This window comes from Coregonus lavaretus, assembly GCF_964263955.1.
Source record: "Coregonus lavaretus genome assembly, chromosome: 2".
Taxonomy (NCBI): Eukaryota; Metazoa; Chordata; class Actinopteri; order Salmoniformes; family Salmonidae; genus Coregonus; species Coregonus lavaretus.
In genome coordinates, this window is record NC_139989.1 from 41805415 (window position 1) to 41826094 (window position 20680).

The window sequence follows — 20680 nt, forward strand, 5'->3', positions numbered from 1 at the left end:
CCGTCAAACATGGAGGTGGAAACATTATGCTTTGGGGGTGTTTTTCTGCTAAGGGGACAGAACAACTTCATCGCATCAAAGGGACGATGGACGGGGCCATGTACCGTCAAATCTTGGGTGAGAACCTCCTTCCCTCAGCCAGGGCATTGAAAATGGGTCGTGGATGGGTATTCCAGCATGACAATGACCCAAAACACACGGCCAAGGCAACAAAGGAGTGGCTCAAGAAGAAGCACATTAAGGTCCTGGAGTGGCGTAGCCAGTCTCAGGACCTTAATCCCATAGAAAATCTGTGGATGGAGCTGAAGGTTCGAGTTGCCAAACGTCAGCCTCGAAACCTTAATGACTTGGAGAAGATCTGCAAAGAGGAGTGGGACAAAATCCCTCCTGAGATGAGTGCAAACCTGGTGGCCATCTACAAGAAACGTCTGACCTCTGTGATTGCCAACAAGGGTTTGCCACCAAGTACTAAGTCATGTTTTGCAGAGGGGTCAAATACTTATTTCCCTCATTCAAATGCTAATGAATTTATAACATTTTTGACATGCGTTTTTCTGGATTTTTTGTTGTTATTCTGTCTCTCACTGTTCAAATAAACCTACCATTAAAATTATAGACTGATCATTTCTTTGTCAGTGGGCAAACGTACAAAATCAGCAGGGGATCAAATACTTTTTTCCCTCACTGTATAGCTATATAGAGATATATACTATATACACTCTCTAAATCTATACATAATAATAATAATAATATGCCATTTAGCAGACGCTTTTATCCAAAGCGACTTACAGTCATGCGTGCATACATTTTTGTGTATGGGTGGTCCCGGGATTTGAACCCACTACCTTGGCGTTACAAGCGCCGTGCTCTACCAGCTGAGCTACAGAGGACCACATCTTAGGCACACAGAAAAAAATAGCTGCATACATAAAATAATGAGACTGCTATCGATATATAATGTCATTGAGGCTTCTGTGTCGGGCGTGCAGAAGATTGCATGCTGGCAGAAAGCTTTCTGGAGGATGCCTGCTTCTCAAGAGGCTTTTTCCCATTGGGGGGAGAATTAAGACTGGATTCAGAAGTGGAAGACTTGGATTTGCCTATAACAGGTAACAGAGAGCGTCTGACTGGGTTGGAGGGCTTGGAGGACTCCTTTACCTCAGTGACAACCTCGTTCACATGATGCTCTGGGGAGGCCTGCAGTGAGGCATTGGCCGACCCATCCCCCTCCAGACCGCTCAGCCTGGCTGTCCTCTCAGAGGCCTTCTTGGCCAGGATGCTGGTCTTACCCAGATCGGCCGACCGGCGAGACTCTCTCTGGCGCAGGGCGTTCTTGAAGAACGACAGACCCTTGTCCTCTGACTTGCTGCTGCGCCTAGGGTCCCTGGAGGAGACGCTGGGGGAGCGCAGGCTGGTGACAGAGGAGCTGCTGATGGAACTCCGCAAAAACCTCCTCTCTGGACGGACCCCCTCCGCAGCGGTCTTGGTGGGGGTCCGGGCTGCAGCGTTGCTGCCCCAGCGTGGCCTATCAACCAGAGGGCTTACCAACCCCGAGTCCCGACTGCAGCTCCTCTCCAGCAGCTTCTTCCGACCAGAGGTCTTCTCAAGGCCAGGGGAACTCTTCTTCACGGTGGGGGAGGGGGAGGCGGAGGACTGCGGCGTGGAGATGCGCTGCTTGCGCTGGGGGGTATCAGCTGCCGAGTCGGGACCCTTGGAAGACAAAGACTCTTTCTTTTTGGATGGGGTCCTGGTGGGCGTAGCACTGCCGCTGCTGGTGGTCTTGTCTTTAGAGTTGGTCACCTTGGGGCCCTTCACCACAGGGCTGGAAGACATTTGGGATGTAGAGGACTTGGGGTTGGAGGACGAACACTGGCGCTTCTTTGAGCTTTTCGCTGGCCCAGACTTGATGGAACTCTTTTTGGACCCGATGGCCTCTAACTTCTGGGCAGATCCGGCGGTGCTGCTCTTGCGTTTCTGCTCCTTCGACGGGGTGGCTTGTGCGTTTTGGTCCAGGGCTGTTATCTGGTTGTTGTTGTCAGTCGGGTCACTCTTGGAGCTCTTCTTATCGGCTGGCGTGGGGGCCCTGCAGTAGATCTCGTCTAGGATCCTCCTGTCATGGTCCTGATCGGTGCTGTTCCCCTCCATCATGGCCAAGGGGGCCCTGCCACCAGGGTAGCGCTCGTGCCTGCTGTAGCTACCGAAGCAAGACGTGGATACCTTGTCATCACACGCCTCTCCCCTCTCTCCTATCCTCTCCAAGGGGGGAGAGGAGCGTGAGTCCAGGGAGAAGCGTGAGGGGGAGTTGGACCTCATCTGGAGCTTGGCAGAGAGGGACCAGGAGGGCTTCATGCCGTTCTCACTGAAGGCCAGAGGACTGGCAATGGATGACCTGGAAGACAAGCTCTGACGCTGGATGCTTCGAACAAAGGGACGGGTCGAAAAACCACCTAAATAGATTAAAATAAATGAGTTTACACTAATGCACTAGACTCAATGAAAGGATAATTTAATGCCCCCTTTTCTCAAGTGGGCATGGTAACAGATAGTATAAGTTAAAAATAACTAGCTAAAGGAGGGAGAGAGGAGGGGAAAAGAGCTGAAGAAGGAGAAAGAAGACAGAGTATCCCAGTGTATCCCACCGTCATCTTCGCAGTGGTCCCATGTGGTGAACTCCACCGACTCGCCCAGGGAAGCCAGAGAGGTGCGTCTGGAGGAGGCCCCGGAAGCCAGGCTGGCCGGCCTGCTTCCTTGGAGACGATTCACCCAGTGGTCACACAGAGATGAGCTGGTGGAGCCTGGCACAGATAGACACAACAATCAACCCCTCAGGTCTCTCACAGATAACCAAACTCACTCCAAGTTGTTGATGATACAGTCCAACTAAGACTGGACAAACAGTTTCAATGTCACTTAATGACATTTCTCCTATCGAACAACGTAATACACCATCTTAACTAAACATTAGTGTCAGGAAAATCCCACACTCCAAGAAGCCAACACTGACCTGCTACGGAGCTATTGGCGGACCAGGAGGGGATGGTGTTCCTCCTCTGGTAGAACAAGATGTAGGCCGTCTGCTGACACACATCATCATCAGCGATGGGCTGGACCTCACTGTCGTCAAAGCAGTACCACTGGCCGTCAATAGAGTTCTTACAGTAAGCTGGGGGTTAGAAGAACAAGAGATTTAGGGTGATGGTGAAGAAACTGTCAGTCCTATCCATCTACCTCCACAGTCAGTGACTACTACCCCCTACTGCTAAACCACCAGTCTTACCTGTGTAGTGGCCTCCATGCATGTTTCCGTGGTGATTGCAGACGGCGTACAGGTCGTACAGGTAGTCGTCAGGGTTACGCCCCAGGCCGTACGGTCGTCTCCATGGTGACCAGTGGGAGGGCAGGCTCCAGCTGCTCTGGGACCTCTTCACCATGTGAGGAGCCATGTCCATGCCTAGCAGAGGGAACCGCACCATGTTCTGCATCTTCACCCTCCTGTCAGCCTCCTACAGGACACAGCAGTAAACACATCAGTACCCAGTCAACTGAACTGTCGCTACACCTGCCTCTTAGACAGGCAGGAGATAGGTCACTGGGTAAGACTGAGTGACAGTGACTGAACATGGACAAGACAGAAAAAGCAAAGCAACACTGACTGAAGGCAAACCAAGAATAAGAACCAGTCGGGCCGCCCAAAGCATGAGAAACTACCATTACTAAAACATAACAGGAATGTTTGGACACAATTCTCAGTGTGGGAATTGAAGGGGGTGCTGAATGCTATGTTGTTGCTGCAGTACCTGTCTGAACCTCTTGAGGTGCAGTATGAGGACGTCAGGCAGGGTCCACAGGCTGAGCTTGATGCGGCCCTGCTGCAGCTGCTTGCAGTGGGGGCAGCGCCAGGCATCATCCGGGGCCAGCTGGAACAGAGACAGCCCACACACGCAGCCATCAAGGAAAAGCTCCCCACCGCAGTGCTTTTAAATCAGTCTCACTCATAGAGGGAGTTCCTGACTGCTCTACTCCATGTTTTCACAGCAACCTCGTTTTTGTGACCAGAGCCAGTTCTTAAACTGACCACCTCCAGCCTCGGCTAACCACAGTGTATATTCAGAGTCTATCTGGTGTCCTTCCAGACAGAGAGAAGCCATTATAAAAATGCTGTATTTCAAACATAGCATTAGGGGCAGAATATCCAGCACCCTCAGCATTTGAACCAAATGAAAGGCTATTGGATAGTCAGCTGTGGAATAATAAACAAACCCTCTGGTAAGAAGGTAAGAAAATGTTCCTTTTTTCAAGTCTCTTTTCTTGTTTAAATACATACGACAGCATACAAATGCATCGACGGCCATTGTGTGTGGCCTTGTGATACCAACACAACGTGTGTGTATGTGTGTACACCAGTGTTACCTGCTCCTCTTTGGTGTAGACCTGGAGGCACTGAGCGAGGGTGCAGGCCTGGGGCTGATGGTGTTGCTCTCTGTGCAGATACACACTCTCAGCATCAGGGATGTACTCTTCCTCAGTGAGCCCAAACAGACTGCATGGAAGGGGAGGGGAGTCACAGTCAGCCAATGAATCACTCAACAACACACTGCCTCCTTTCCTAACACACAATACTAAATCTGACACTTCCCAATAAGTGGAGATTGCTTAGGTAGGCTAATACTTAAGGATTTCATTCCTTTATGTTATCCTGTCTAAAGGCACCCGCGTGCTTCCCAGCCAAAACAGTTCGTAAGAGGTTGTGCATATATTATGACGGCATTATGTGAAGTTTCTGTTCATTTTGGAGTTCGGTAAAAATAAAATGTGGCTGTTCGGGCACACCTTTTTTTCTGAGGCAAGCCGAAGTCGGTAGCCAAAGTCTCCGCCCCTTCGTCTGTGATTGGTCAACAGTAGCGATTCTTCAATAAAGCCTTTGTTGTCATTCAACGAGAGACGGTTCGTTTTCATGCAGATGTTTTAATTGAGAAATAAATACTGCATCAAACATCTTAGTTAAATGTAAAATTGCGCGACTATGAACTCATCGGCAAAAACGTCAAAATTAATGACAGATTTCTTGAGTTATCTTCGATTAATTCTGACTACAGTGTCTCAAAATGGACAAACAGTACTATTGCAGTTTCTTTCGCATTTATCAAGCGAAGGTGTCCCAGAAGCTGGGGTTTCTACACCATGAGGTTGAGTCTGTGATGTTGAGGGAAGGTGTCCCAGATTCAGTGGTGTGGCTGCTCTCTCCCTATTGGAAGTTTTCCTAGCGCTCGCTCTCTCCCTCGCCGTCTCTCTCTCCATTCCCCCCCCTCTCTCTCTTTTCCTATCTCAAGCACACTCGTTCGGTTTGCCAAGCCGAGTTCGGCAAGACACCAGCCGAACTGAAGCGTGCAGACTTTTGCCTTAATAAAGCAAAAACAAACATCAAAGTGCCTCGTCTGCTATAATCTCTCGCCCCTCTCTTTAGACAATCTATTTTGTTTAAATGAATATTTAGTGGCTTTAAGAGATGGGCATTTTTAATTATTTCACCATTCGAATATCCGGATAGTCGAAATACATATGTTTTAAAGAAAAACATGCAACAATTTCACTGAGTTACAGTTCATATAAGGAAATCAGTACATTTAAATAAATTCATTAAACCCTAATCTATAATTTCACATGACTGGCCAGGGGTGCATTAGGCCCACCCACTTGGGAGCCAGGTCCAGCCAATCAGAATTCGTTTTCCCCCCCACAAAAGGGCTTTATTACAGACATAAATAATCCTTAGTTTCATCAGCTGTCTGGGTGGCTGGTCTCAGACGATTCCGCAGGTGAAGAAGCTGTATGTGGAGGTACTGGGCTGGCGTGGTTACCCGTGGTCTGCGGTTGTGAGGCCGGTTTGACGTACTGCCAAATTCTCTAAAACGACGTTGGATGCAGCTTATAGTGGAGAACTGAACATTAAACTCTCTGGCAACAGCTCTGGTGGACATTCCTGCAGTCAGTATGTCAATTGCACGCTCCCTCAAAACTAAACTGCAAATTTTAGAGTGGCCTTTTATTTTCCCAAGCAGTTGGTGCACCTGTGTAATGATCGCACTGTTTAATCAGCTTTTTGATATGCCACACCTGTCAGGTAGATGGATTATCTTGGCAAAGGAGAAATGCTCACTAACAGGGATGTAAACAAATTAGTGCAAAAAAATTGAGAGAAATACGCTTTTTGTGCGTACGGAAAATTTCTGGATTTTTTTTTTTCAGCTCATGAAACATGGGACCACCAATTTACATGTTGTTTATATTTTTGTTCAGTATATATTTTGTCCAAAAGTTATGAGATCCAAAATGTATCGCTTAGTAGGAATGACCCAGCTAAATTAGTTAGCCAGCTAGCTAGCTAGCTTACATTTACATTTTAGTCATTTAGCAGACGCTCTTATCCAGAGCGACTTACATGAGCAATTAGGGTTAAGTGCCTTGCTTAAGGGCACATCGACAGATTTTTCACCTAGTCGGCTCGGGGATTAGAACCAGCAACCTTTCGGTTACTGGCACAATTTACCCACTAAGCTACCTGCCGCCCGGGCTGCTGTGCTCCCCACGTCCTTGTCTACAACAACTCCATTCATATTAAACAACAGCCTACCTGTTGGTTGATCATTGTAGCCTACTTTCTTACATTAAGCCAACTTAATTTCGTAATTGTAATTCCATTTTGCATTGATTAGAAATCCTCCCACTTCACTTGGTACACATGGAGCTTTTGATGGTAGTGCTGCTTTGATTGACCGACAATAACAAGCTACACTCATAAAGTGTGTGTAGGCTACCGGTACGTCTTTTTTTTAAATGGAGAGCACTCATAAAAACTGTCATAATAAAACTGCTGTTTTATTAAAATGTCTAATGTCATGGTATATCCTTATATGTTGCAATATCACATAGATAATAAAATGTTAGACAAAGTATTTCATTAAAATAGGCCTAGCCTATATATATATATATATATATATATATATATATATATATATATATATATATATATATATATATATATATATATATATATACACACACACACAGTGGGGAAAAAATGATTTAGTCAGCCACCAATTGTGCAAGTTCTCCCACTTAAAAAGATGAGAGGCCAGACATTTTCATCATAGGTACACGTCAACTATGACAGGCAAAATGAGGAAAAAAAATCCAGAAAATCACATTGTAGGATTTTTTATGAATTTATTTGCAAATTATGGTGGAAAATAAGTATTTGGTCAATAACAAAAGTTTCTCAATACTTTGTTATATACCCTTTGTTGGCAATGACACAGGTCAAACGTTTTCTGTAAGTCTTCACAAGGTTTTCACACACTGTTGCTGGTATTTTGGCCCATTCCTCCATGCAGATCTCCCCTAGAGCAGTGATGTTTTGGGGCTGTCGCTGGGCAACACAGACTTTCAACTCCCTCCAAACATTTTCTATGGGGTTGAGATCTGGAGACTGGCTAGGCCACTCCAGGACCTTGAAATGCTTCTTACGAAGCCACTCCTTCTTTGCCCGGGCGGTGTGTTTGGGATCATTGTCATGCTGAAAGACCCAGCCATGTTTCATCTTCAATGCCCTTGCTGATGGAAGGAGGTTTTCACTAAAATCTCACAATACATGGCCCCATTCATTCTTTCCTTTACACGGATCAGTCGTCCTGGTCCCTTTGCAGAAAAACAGCCCCAAAGCATGATGTTTCCACCCCCATGCTTCACAGTAGGTATGGTGTTCTTTGGATGCAACTCAGCATTCTTTGTCCTCCAAACACGACGAGTTGAGTTTTTACCAAAAAGTTATATTTTGGTTTCATCTGACCATATGACATTCTCCCAATCCTCTTCTGGATAATCCAAATGCACTCTAGCAAACTTCAGACGGGCCTGGACATGTACTGGTTTAAGCAGGGGGACACGTCTGGCACTGCAGGATTTGAGTCCCTGGCGGCGTAGTGTGTTACTGATGGTAGGCTTTGTTACTTTTGTCCCAGCTCTCTGCAGGTCATTCACTAGGTCCACCCGTGTGGTTCTGGGATTTTTGCTCACCGTTCTTGTGATCATTTTGACCCCACGGGGTGAGATCTTGCGTGGAGCCCCAGATCGAGGGAGATTATCAGTGGTCTTGTATGTCTTCCATTTCCTAATAATTGCTCCCACAGTTGATTTCTTCAAACCAAGCTGCTTACCTATTGCAGATTCAGTCTTCCCAGCCTGGTGCAGGTCTACAATTTTGTTTCTGGTGTCCTTTGACAGCTCTTTGGTCTTGGCCATAGTGGAGTTTGGAGTGTGACTGTTTGAGGTTGTGGACAGGTGTCTTTTATACTGATAACAAGTTCAAACAGGTGCCATTTAATACAGGTAACGACTGGAGGACAGAGGAGCATCTTAAAGAAGAAGTTACAGGTCTGTGAGAGCCAGAAATCTTGCTTGTTTGTAGGTGACCAAATACTTATTTTCCATCATAATTTGCAAATAAATTCATTAAAAATCCTACAATGTGATTTTCTGGATTTTTTTTTCTCAATTTGTCTGTCATAGTTGACGTGTACCTATGATGAAAATTACAGGCCTCTCTCATCTTTTTAAGTGGGAGAACTTGCACAATTGGTGGCTGACTAAATCCTTTTTTCCCCACTGTGTATATGTGTGTATATATATATATATGTGTGTATATATATATATATATATATATATATATATATATATATATATATATATATATATATATATATATATATACACATACACACACACACAGTACAGTCGAAAGTTTACATACACCTTAGCCAAATACATTTAAACTTTGTTTTTCACAATTCCTGACATTTAATCCCAGTACAAATTCCCTGTTTTAGGTCAGTTAGGATCACCACTTTATTTTAAGAATGTGAAATGTCAGAATAATAGTAGAGAGAATTATTTATTTCAGCTTTTATTTCTTTCATCACATTCCCAGTGGGTCAGAAGTTTACATACACTCAATTAGTATTTCATAGCATTGCCTTTAAATTGTTTAACTTGGGTCAAACGTTTTGGGTAGCCTACCACAAGCTTCCCACAATAAGTTGGGTGAATTTTGGCCCATTCCTCCTGACAAAGCTGGTGTAACTGAGTCAGGTTTGTAGGCCTCCTTGCTCACACACGCTTTTTCAGTTCTGCCCACAAATGTTCTATAGGATTGAGGTCAGGGCTTTGTGATGGCCACTCCAATACCTTTACTTTGTTGTCCTTAAGCCATTTTGCCACAACTTTGGAAGTATGCTTGAGGTCATTGTCCATTTGGAAGACCCATTTGCGACCAAGCTTTAACTTCCTTACTGATGTCTTGAGATGTTGCTTCAATATATCCACATAATTTTCCTTCCTCATGATGCCATCTATTTTGTGAAGTGCACCAGTCCCTCCTGCAGCAAAGCACCCCCACAGCATGATGCTGCCACCCCGTGCTTCACGGTTGGGATGGTGTTCTTCGGCTTGCAAGCTCCCCCTTTTTCCTCCAAACATAACAATGGTCATTATGGCCAAACAGTTCTATTTTTGTTTCATTAGACCAGAGGACATTTCTCCAAAAAGGACAATCTTTGTCCCCATGTGCAGTTGCAAACCGTAGTCTGGCTTTTTAAAGGCGGTTTTGGAGCAGTGGCTTCTTCCTTGCTGAGAGCCTTTCAGGTTATGTCGATATAGGAATCGTTTTACTGTGGATATAGATACTTTTGTAGCTGTTTCCTCCAGCATCTTCACAAGGTCCTTTGCTGTTTTTCTGGGATTGATTTGCACTTTTCGCACAAAAGTACGTTCATCTCTAGGAGACAGAACGCGTCTCCTTCCTGAGCGGTATGACGGCTGCGTGGTCCCATGGTGTTTATACTTGCATACTATTGTTTGTACAGATGAACGTGGTACCTTCAGGCGTTTGGAAATTGCTTCCAAGGATGAACCAGACTTGTGGAGGTCTGCACTTTCTTTTCTGAGGTCTTGGCTGATTTCTTTTGATTTTCCCATGATGTCAAGCAAACAGGCACGGAGTTTGAAGGTAGTCCTTGAAATACATCCACAGGTACACCTCCAATTGACTCAAATTATGTCAATTAGCCTATCCGAAGCTTCTAAAGCCATGACATTTTCTGGAATTTTCCAAGCTGTTTAAAGGCACAGTCAACGTAATGTATGTAAACTTCTGACCCACTGGAATTGTGATACAGTGAATTATAAGTGAAATAATCTGTCTGTAAACAATTGTTGGAAAAAGTAGATGTCCTAACCGACTTGCCAAAACTATAGTTTGTTAACAAGACATTTGTGGAGTGGTTGAAAAACGAGTTTTAATGATTCCAACCTAAGTGTATGTAAACTTCCGAGTTCAACTGTATATATTCTCGCAAGTAATTGAATACTAACTTCCATTTGGATATTCAAATATTCTAACAACCGTCCCCATCCCTAGTGGCTTTATGGGGATCATTTACGGTAATGTATTTCCCTGCAGGATAAATCTCACCACAAAACCCCAGAAACATGGCGTTTATCAAAGGGATGCAGAGCACCAGCAATATTGTTGTGCAGCGTTCACTCACTAATCCTTGGTCTCTTTGTCCCACTCCACCACTATCTTGACGTGCGGCGGTCCCCCCTGGCCACAGGACTTGTACGCTCTGCCGATGAAAGATTATGTTATGAGGGAAAACGAGAACAAGCCAGTTTCACAACCCTGCCTGACAAGTTAAAAATATTCCAACCAATAAGCTGTATTCCTCTCATCTTTAAAACACTACAAATCTAAGTGAATTGGATTTACATTACCCATGTGGCTGTCCTTTTGCCTGCTGTACACATATCTATCCAGCTTTTTAATGTGTGTACTGTGTGACAAACTTCCATTCTATTCAATTGAATCAGCAACTGGGATATAAACTATAAACCAAACTTGCTGAGCAAGCAGTGTGTGTGAAGAAACAGACACCAAAACATGTAAAGGCACGCCATTTAATGGTTCTGGTGACATAAGAGCATCTGATCTGGCATTCAAGTGTGGTTAGAGGATTACAAGGAGGCAGTGAACAGTAAACAACAGTGTGCATTGGGGGTGAGGAGGTGGTGTTCAGTAGGAAGAAAACATTTTGAAAAGGGGAGATACTACCTGAACACAGATGTCCTTTTTGTGATGAGAAACGTTTTGTTATGTGCCCTACTGAACATGACCCTGGTTGAGAGTTACAGTTGAATAATATAAAATATAATGCCATTTAGCAGACACTTTTATCCAAAGCGACTTACTGTCATGTGTGCATACATTTTTTACGTACAGACGTGCTATCTTAATTTGATCACCCTGTTGTCGCAGAGAATTTTCCTGCGCAACAGGAAATGAAAATTTATTGCATTCGAGGTTGAACAAAAAATGTATCAACCCCTATAAAAATGTCCATTCATTATAATCCATATAATATAGAAACTAGTCAAATTAAGATATCACATCTGTATGGGTGGTCCCGGGAATCAAACACACTATCCTGGAATTGCAAGCACCATGCTCTACCAACTGAGCTACAGAGGACCAGGAATAACAAGGAGACTGACCTTTCCACTGTTGGGTGACAGAGAGGCTGCTCCTCTTGGGGCAGGAGGTACGTGATGCCAACCACACCAACCACTCGTAGGCTGAAGGGCCCCACCTGCAGATAATACCAAGACTTTAGTTACTCACTATCCCTATTCCCACTACCTGACTGCTACGTATAGACATGTTGCCATGGCTGTGCTTTTCAAACCAGACCAACTGCATTCTATCCAATGAAGCAACTTAAAACGTCCAACGTGCCATTACATGGGAATCAACTGTTTATTTCTTTAGAGTCTAAGACGTTGGAGGATAGGGGGTGCTAAGCTGACATATGGAATTGTTTTAAGATGGTCATACTATAGATAATTTAGCTATTATATTTTGAATTTTAGGACCCCTTTAGATATAATAAAAAATATATAAACATGTATTTGATAACATATTGATTTTGGCCTTTACTACTAAAGCCCATAGAAACGCATTGAATAACACATTCATATATGGCAAAAAGGACAGTCAAAATATAAATAATAAGAAACAAGGTTTTGAAGTGTCTGTCCTAAATTTAGGAGATACAGTGAGGGGAAAAAAGTATTTGATCTCCTGCTGATTTTGTACATTTGCCCACTGACAAAGAAATGATCAGTCTATAATTTTAATGGTAGGTTTATTTGAACAGTGAGAGACAGAATAACAAAAAAAATATCCAGAAAAACGCATGTCAAAAATGTTATAAATTGATTTGCATTTTAATGAGGGAAATAAGTATTTGACCCCCTCTCAATCAGAAAGATTTCTGGCTCCCAGGTGTCTTTTATACAGGTAACGAGCTAAGATTAGGAGCACACTCTTAAAGGGAGTGCTCCTAATCTCAGCTTGTTACCTGTATAAAAGACACCTGACCACAGAAGCAATCAATCAATCAGATTCCAAACTCTCCACCATGGCCAAGACCAAAGAGCTCTCCAAGGATGTCAGGGACAAGATTGTAGACCTACACAAGGCTGGAATGGGCTACAAGACCATCGCCAAGCAGCTTGGTGAGAAGGTGACAACAGTTGGTGCAATTATTCGCAAATGGAAGAAACACAAAAGAACTGTCAATCTCCCTCGGCCTGGGGCTCCATGCAAGATCTCACCTCGTGGAGTTGCAATGATCATGAGAACGGCGAGGAATGAAATGATGATCTCTGCATGTGTATTTCCCACTGTAAATCATGGAGGTGGTGGTGTTATGGTGTGGGGGTGCTTTGCTGGTGACACTGTCTGTGATTTATTTAGAATTCAAGGCACACTTAACCAGCATGGCTACCACAGCATTCTGCAGCGATACGCCATCACATCTGGTTTGGGCTTAGTGGGACTATCATTTGTTTTTCAACAGGACAATGACCCAACACACCTCCAGGCTGTGTAAGGGCTATTTTACAAAGAAGGAAAGTGATGGAGTGCTGCATCAGATGACCTGCCCTCTACAATCCCCCGACCTCAACCCAATTGAGATGGTTTGGGATGAGTTGACGGCAGAGTGAAGGAAAAGCAGCCAACAAGTACTCAGCATATGTGGGAACTCCTTCAAGACCGTTGGAAAAGCATTCCAGGTAAAGCTGGTTGAGAGAATGCCAAGAGTGTGCAAAGCTGTCATCAAGGCATCAAGGCAAAGGGTGGAATCTCAAATATAAAATATATTTTGATTTGTCTAACACTTTTTTGGTTACGACATGATTCCATGTGTTATTTCATAGTTTTGAATTCTTCACTATTATTCTATAATAGTACTGTATATATATATTTTTTGACTGGTACTGTATATATATATTTTTTTTACACATATTTAACCCCTTTTTTGGGTAGGCACAAAACTCCCTTCATACTTCCATTCGTTTTTTTAAACCGGTGCCGGTTACCTTCAGACGAATCCTGTGACACTTGTGGGGGTCGTAGAGCAAAACTGAGTTTGTGGGAGTCTTACCTTTCCATTGAGCGGTCATAATAATTTCTAGGTCAAACTGTTCAGACGTTTTCATGAGAAGAACGATTTTATGGATCTCTCATGGTCTGACGCACACCGCTCTAGCTCTGCCGCCTTTTACCGCAGATGCGCAAGTGCGACACTGGCGGATGCAGTGGATTGAGACACATCCAATGCAAAAAAACATATCTCTAGCTTATACTGACTGATTTTGATGGGGATTTTTTTGTTATGTCATTTAGATTCCAGTGCGTCAATCGACTCTAGGGGGTTAAATGCAGTAAACCACAGTGCCTGCTAGTGAAAGCCTTCACAGGTTGTAATTCAGAGTCTTTCGCCATATCATCATTGTTTTTTAGTTGACAGTTTACCTCAATTCTGTGGGGTTGTGTTTCCATTCACCCACCTGAATGTAAACTCCTGGCCTGAGCAGGTGATGCATCTTCTCCAGGATCACCTTCTGCAGGATATCCCAGGTCACAGTGCGATCCATGTACAGTACAAATGGAAGACCAAACCTGGAACAGAGGGAATGATATTCTACTGTTAACAGACTCCAAATATGCCTTAATATAACAAATCTCATATGACCTGCACGGTTTCAGAGGACAGTGGAAAACGCTGGGCTGTAGTACCCATAGAAATACAATTAGAACATTGTAATCAATATTATTAATAGTGCATCTCTATAGTACCTCCTCCCTTGCTGGCCGGTGCAGGCTCGGTTACAGATCAGCAGGACCATCTTGTCGGCCCCCATGTTCTTATTGGGCGTTGCAGTGGCAGGATTCACAGCTCCTTGCATGAAAGATGAAGTCCTGCTCATCTCACTCCCAAACTTTAAGTTGTTCTGGTTCAGGTTGGCAAGGAGACTCCCTGGATTTCAAATCCCAATTGGTCATTGATACTCAGTCAATACTTCAATATACATTACACAAAATGCATGACAAGTACACTACCAAAACTGCACAAATTATTATTTTTTTTATGCCCAAAACGTATTGAATAATTTGATATCAAAAGTAGATTAATAGTGAAGAGGTACCTCTCTTGGTTCGAATGTTCTCTAGCCTGAAGGTCTCAGGCGTCTCAAAGGCAAAGATGGAATCGCTCTCCTGAATGATATCGAGATCGTCGTCATCATCACAGAAGGAGCGATGGAAACCGTCGTAGTACATCTCCGTCAAAACAAACTGAAACAGAGATAAGAGGAAGTCAGAACAAATCAATACGCTGCTGCCATTTAGTCAACTCTGAAATGCTTTTATTCAGATAAGATGGTGAAACATTAGTTAGGCCATGCCCATTTTAGTGAATGAAAAACAGAACACAAATAAACATCAGTATTCTCTACAGTGTATAGGCCTACCTCTTCTGTAAATACAGAACAATGGTAAATACAGAAGGCTACACACTATGATTGAAAACCCCCTCCCTTCCTCCTGGAGTCCTTGACCTATCCCTCAATCATATCAGCTTTTCTTATTCAGACCAGGATTTCACACAGACTAGTGTTTTACTTAATGTTATCCAATGACATCACTGTATGAAAGGTTCAGCCACATCAAACCTAAGCATCAGTTCTGTTGTTCTTGGATACAATGGGCTCTGTTCCAGTGAACCCTTCATCCTGATTAAAGAGACTATGATTCACTATCCTAATACCACAACACTATAAAGCAGCTATTAATACTGAAATGGGCACACAATCAGTCTAGTACCCAGGGATTAATCATTCAAGGAAAAGTAAGCCTAAGTAGGGTGCTCCTTTACTGTTATTTTCAGATAACAATCCTTTGAAATCCTTAGTAGCTAGATACCACAATAAAATAAAACATTCAAGTTAACGTCTGTGTGTATGTAACCTAGTAAGACAGAGCTGAGGCTGCTAGGGATAAGAGAGCAGGAAGGAAGCAGCACCTGGTCCAGGGGGATCTTGGTCTCACGTGACACAGCATCTCGGAGTCTGTACACGGTGCTGTTCAGGGGCACGGCCACTCCAATCCTCATACAGTGAGAGTACTTCCCCTGGTAGACCACTGTCACATACAGAGGCCTGGGAGGAGAAGAAACATGGGAAATGACAGGGATCAAATATTGGCACCCTGCATGAAATAATTACAAAACACCAGATAAAAACCACTGACAAGGTCCAGGAATTAACAGAATGGACAAACTCAACTGTCGCCATATCAAACACAATTACGTCCAATAATCAACCTCTTAGGAGAGGACAGGTTTCCATCTCCTCTAATAATGCTGCTACCTCATTGTCTGGAGACTGGCTAATTTGTAATTACTCAGAGCACTGAGCAGGATTCCTCTGGTGACTGTGTGGATCAGTGCTTCTCTAAGCTGACACTAAGAACTCAGCCAGCAGGCACAGCAATGCAGCTTTTTCAGGAGTTCAGTTTCAGATACCCCACATTTTGGAGAACCCACATTTTCAAGATGGTTGCCATTTCTGAGTTTCTCTGTCATTTGAACTTCAGTTATGTGGGATCTGTCTTCACATCAGCTCAACTAAGGCCAGAAACAGTGGCATTACAGGCATAGCAGAACATTTTGATTCTGAGAAATAACCTAGATGCTTCAGATGAGTGATAACTGATAACCCAAACTTGAGTAACAGGATTGTGTTTCTGGGAGGAGGAGGAAGAAGAAGAAGTGAAGCCAGAGCGGTGAGCCACTGAGCCTTGGTCTGGAGGACCATTATTCTGTCATCAATCAGATTCGCTGGAGGACTAATGGGACGTAATGTGCCACTGCCTATCTCCTAATTTCACCTCATCCTTCCCATCTTTAATTATGCATGGGCAGTAATGAATTTAGTGGCTTAAAAAAGAATCTGCATCGAACAGGGTACTCTCTCCTTGATGTGACAGTATAACACCATCGTAAAATAGCATCACTGTGTCATGAGGACAAAAAGGCCATACATGTCCCAGGTACCTCAGTTTAGGAGCATTATGAATCCTCAGCTGAGTGAGCATAAAGGTGGTTTTGACTGCTAGGCACAAATAATGAAATTCAAAATACTAAAATGATGACAGAGAAGAACACAACATATTTCTAAAATGTCATAGGCCTACATCTTCATTTCAAATTTAAAAGTACGTCTATTTTCCTTTTTGCTTTAGCCATTGAGTGTTTTTCTGGGCATGTAGCCCTTAAATTGGCTTTAGAAATAGATTAGTCCCATAATACTGTCTTGGCTTGGTCTGCAGATAGTCTCCTAAATGGCATATTTGGCCCCAAACGACATTCCTTCTTATTTGCTTTGCTTCCGCATCCCTGGGAAATTGAAATGAACCACAGTCTCAAGTAGTCTCAAGATGTACATTTCAACAGTCTTGTTCCGGCCACCAGACCCAATGCTGGAACACAGCAGAGATGTGTACTCACCTTGTGTGAGGTAAGGGGATGGGCAGGGAGATGCAGAGGAAAGGATCAAAGGTGTTGCTCTGTTTTTGGCAATGCGGGCAGGTGAGCGACGACCTGTCGGTAAGAAAGGGAACTACTTTGTCTCAGAAGAAGTCATGAGGAATAAACAGAATGGAGAATATAAAACTCCTCAGCGGTAAGCATCAAATAAGACCTACCTGTACTGGGCCTGAAATAGCTCTTGCACAAATGAACCGGTAGAGAGCGGAAGAGAAGGCCCCTCTAGACCCCCATCATCCTCTTCCACTGGTGGCTAATAGGAGAAAACAGAGCGGATGAGCTCTCACTGCATATTAGACGATTTAGGATATTGAGGCTGTATTCTATTCACTACGTCAAAGAGCATCCAAAGCACAGTCTGAAAGACATCGAAAGGATAAGAGACCAAAATACAAACAAAACTGCCAGTGATGCTGCAGCTCCTCTGACTTATCCTCAAGGATGTATGGGCATTTGACATGGCGGACTAATCAACAAAGCTCTGTGGGGTCTATTCAGGTCACGTCTCTCACTCTGCATGTCTAAAGCCTTCCACGTGCTTTGGTTCTGCTGGCGCCTAGTCGAACTCAGCTAGGCGAACGAATGTGCTCGCATACTCCCTTAAAAGACCTTTGCTTGAAAAACGGGAAAGCAGCAATAGTACCGTTTGTCCATCTTGAGACACCGTAGCCAGTATACACTTCCTCAACATAGACAGAATTCATCTAAGATAACTCAAGATATCGGTCACTAACTTTGACGTTTTTGCAGAGGAGACCTTAGTCGCACAATTTTACTTCTCAGGTGAACAACATTTGCATGAAAACGATTAGTCTCTGATTGTTTTGGATGGGAAGCATGCGGACGCCTTTACAGAGCAGGGAGCTGTGAGTGATAGCAGACCGAGGAGACTGAGAAATCCAGGAAGGGGACACAGAACACCATCACTTCCTGTTCATTCTCCCACAGGAGATGAATCAGTCAGCACACTGTAAAGTAGGGAAGTGAGCTCTATCTCCTAACTTGTTTGTTCCAGTGCGCTGGAAGATTGATGCCTGATAAGGGGCTCTGCGTTCAGAAATGGGTTAGGTCGGTAAATCTGCCCTGGCCTGCAGGATGCCAGGCCCTTTCCCTCGCTCCAATGTTATTCCGTTTGGAATGTCTGAGTGAGGCTTCAAAGGACATCACAATTAGCCAGTCACCTCATCCACTCAGACTGCTGACTCACCTCAGGTACAACTCCATTCCCTGCTGGCTCGAGGTCACATCACTAACTGTCTCGCTGTGCTAACCTAGCCACTACCACCGTTCCTGAAGTTGCATTAGTAGCCCCTAACTCTATGATGTACAAACAAAAGTTTACCTTAATGGAAGGCCTGTTGTTGGGATGGTTGTTGAGGTCCTCATGTACCCTGTCCAGAAGCCAGAGCAGAAACTCCTGGGCATCATGCTGAGCATTGCCTCTATACTGCAAAGCGCTCTTTGAGACAGCATTCTGTAACAAACAGCACAAGCAACACTGCTTGAAAGTTCTGGTGATAGCCTAGTCTCAGAAGTATGATGTAGCCTAAATGTATTTGACCATTAGGCTGTTTCAAAAATCTGTAGTATAGGCTGAATCTGAGGGCTAAATGCAGTCCTGTGAGACAAGCAGTTTTGCTTTATGATACATTGTACCAACTTACTTTGAACTCCCTGCTGTGCTGTGGGGTGTATTCAAATGTCCACAGGGCCCGGACCAGTCCAGACAGCTGCTCTGTCACCTCGCCTCTGTCCTGAGGGCCCTTCCTCCCCAAATGCACACAGTTTGTCTTCAGTTTCTCCTTCTCCTCGTCCGTTTCCTCGACTCCCCGGTATTGTTCCAGTGCCAAATACTCAGCAAAGAGTTCAGTGTTACTCAGACACTGGAGGATGGCATTCATGAAACAAGTGTTACCATGGTTTTTGAGACCAGACACTCCAGGGACCTTCTCTCCGAGGTAACGGTCACTATCATCCAAAGCTGTTGAATCTTTGCCTCCAGTTTTGAATAATGTGAAACCCCCATCGTCTTTGTCACCTTCAATAGCATGCCCATCTGATCCAAAATGGGACAAGGTTGACAGGGTCCTGAGGACTCTCCCCATAAAACTACCCACAGAGCGCACAGAGCCTCGTCTGAAGAGTTTCTTGCTGAAGCTACCAGATTTCTTCTCTTTAGTCGTGGCTTTACTAGACATGATTGTCTGACTTGTTGGGCATCCCCTCATGCAATCAATGTCAAAATTCAATCTTTCCTGTGCTGAACGAGCTGAGTTAGCTAGCTAACTAGAATTACTTTCAGCTGTCTTGTGCTACATCTCAACTGGGATTGGGATGTCAAGTTACATCTCAACCCATAAACTAGCTTGCTGGGATATATTTCCCATACTAGGGGTATAGCATTGACTACCATTAAATACGTGTCAACACATTTCCAAAGACAATTGTTATGTTGATCTAATTGCATAGCTAACGTTAGTGTGTCAGCTAACACAACAGCAACAATCCATAGGTAGCTAGTTAGCGAATCAGCTAGCTAAATTGGCTAGTTAGCTAGCTTACAAGCCATACATTAATCAATTTTAAGTGATTCAATTTAGTAAAATACACAAATGACAATAAGTTGTCAATGCATTTTTATATGCTAAACAAGTCAACGTATCCGCTGACGTTCTTGCAAGTCGTTTCTTGTAGCTAGCTGATTGTTTTTATAGTTAGCATTTGCACATTAGCTAGCCAGAGATGCTAGCCACGGCATAAATGAGTCCCTTGCGCAGAAGTGTCCTCATCGAAAATATAAATGTAGCCAAGAGACGTTTAATTCCGTGTCCTTGATTAACTTGAGTGGGATTGTAACATGTCCTATGCTTTCCAAACTGAAGTATTCTCCTAAATCCGACTTTCCAGTGCAACGGAGTCAGTTTTTCACAATATCAGCTAAAAAAAAAACACGGACACTGCAGGACCGCAGAGAAACAGCTGACGTAACAGAGTCAACGCCAAAATACAACTGGGGGAGGGAGGGGGGTTCCACTGTGACTTTTTTTTTCTCCATAAACCAAACGTTTTGTATCAAAGTATCAAAATGTGCATTTTTAAATAATAAAATCAATGTTTTTTTTTCAAAGGTAAGCCTATCCATAATCATGCAGTTGACAATTAAGGAAATACTTCCTGATCTAAGGACAGTCCAAAAAATAGAATTGTAAGATTGACATAAATAATTGCTTCTTAAAATTAATTTGTTTTGGTTGCAAGTATGAGTGGGTTGGGTCTCCTATAGTACAGGGTGAGGCCCTATGATAATGGGGTTAATGAAATCTGAGAGGAGGTATGTTTCAGTTCCCACATTGATCCAGTCTGACATCAAGTTGATCTACTGGTATTTTAATACACCACAACATACAAAATGTACAACAAATAGGATGGTGGAATCAATCCTTGACTGCCACATCTTGGCTGCATGGCCTCATCATACAGTGATGGATTTAGCTTTATTGAATTTTATGTAACCTATCACATACACACATTAGCCTATCAAAATACTAAATTTGGCTCCATTATCTACTAAAATGCAAAACACACAGACATAGTAAAACAATATCTATTTTAGCTTGGTGTCAGAGGAAAGAGAATCAGTCTGATGAGGGAATCAGCAGTCAAGGTCACCAACATAA

At 43.6% G+C, this 20680-nt stretch overlaps 1 protein-coding gene across 1 annotated transcript; it reads right to left on the reverse strand.

Moving 5' to 3' along the window:
- Positions 1-734: 734 nt before the first annotated feature.
- Positions 735-19381, reverse strand: LOC311150414 (ubiquitin carboxyl-terminal hydrolase 31-like). Its single transcript, XM_084187884.1, has 16 exons — positions 18668-19381; positions 18346-18477; positions 17162-17256; positions 16965-17057; positions 15480-15615; positions 14605-14752; positions 14255-14435; positions 13966-14077; positions 11605-11699; positions 10602-10679; positions 4411-4540; positions 3798-3917; positions 3278-3503; positions 3005-3163; positions 2640-2795; positions 735-2447 (listed from the first exon to the last, which is right to left on the reverse strand). Exons 1-16 carry the CDS (start codon positions 19229-19231, stop codon positions 961-963), a joined length of 3912 nt encoding a protein of 1303 aa, XP_084044010.1. The 5' UTR covers positions 19232-19381; the 3' UTR covers positions 735-960.
- Between the last annotated feature and the right edge of the window lie 1299 nt (positions 19382-20680).

What these genes read in the sequence shown, in the direction of transcription:
- LOC311150414 (XM_084187884.1), bottom strand. Translation starts at nt 19,231, where the DNA reads ATGAGGGGATGCCCAACAAGTCAGACAATCATGTCTAGTAAAGCCACG. An exon ending in ACAACAGGCCTTCCATTAAG is followed by an intron (nt 17,257 to 18,345) that starts GTAAACTTTTGT and finishes TTCTCCTATTAG; the next exon opens with CCACCAGTGGAAGAGGATGA. An exon ending in GAACATTCGAACCAAGAGAG is followed by an intron (nt 14,436 to 14,604) that starts GTACCTCTTCAC and finishes TTTGAAATCCAG; the next exon opens with GGAGTCTCCTTGCCAACCTG.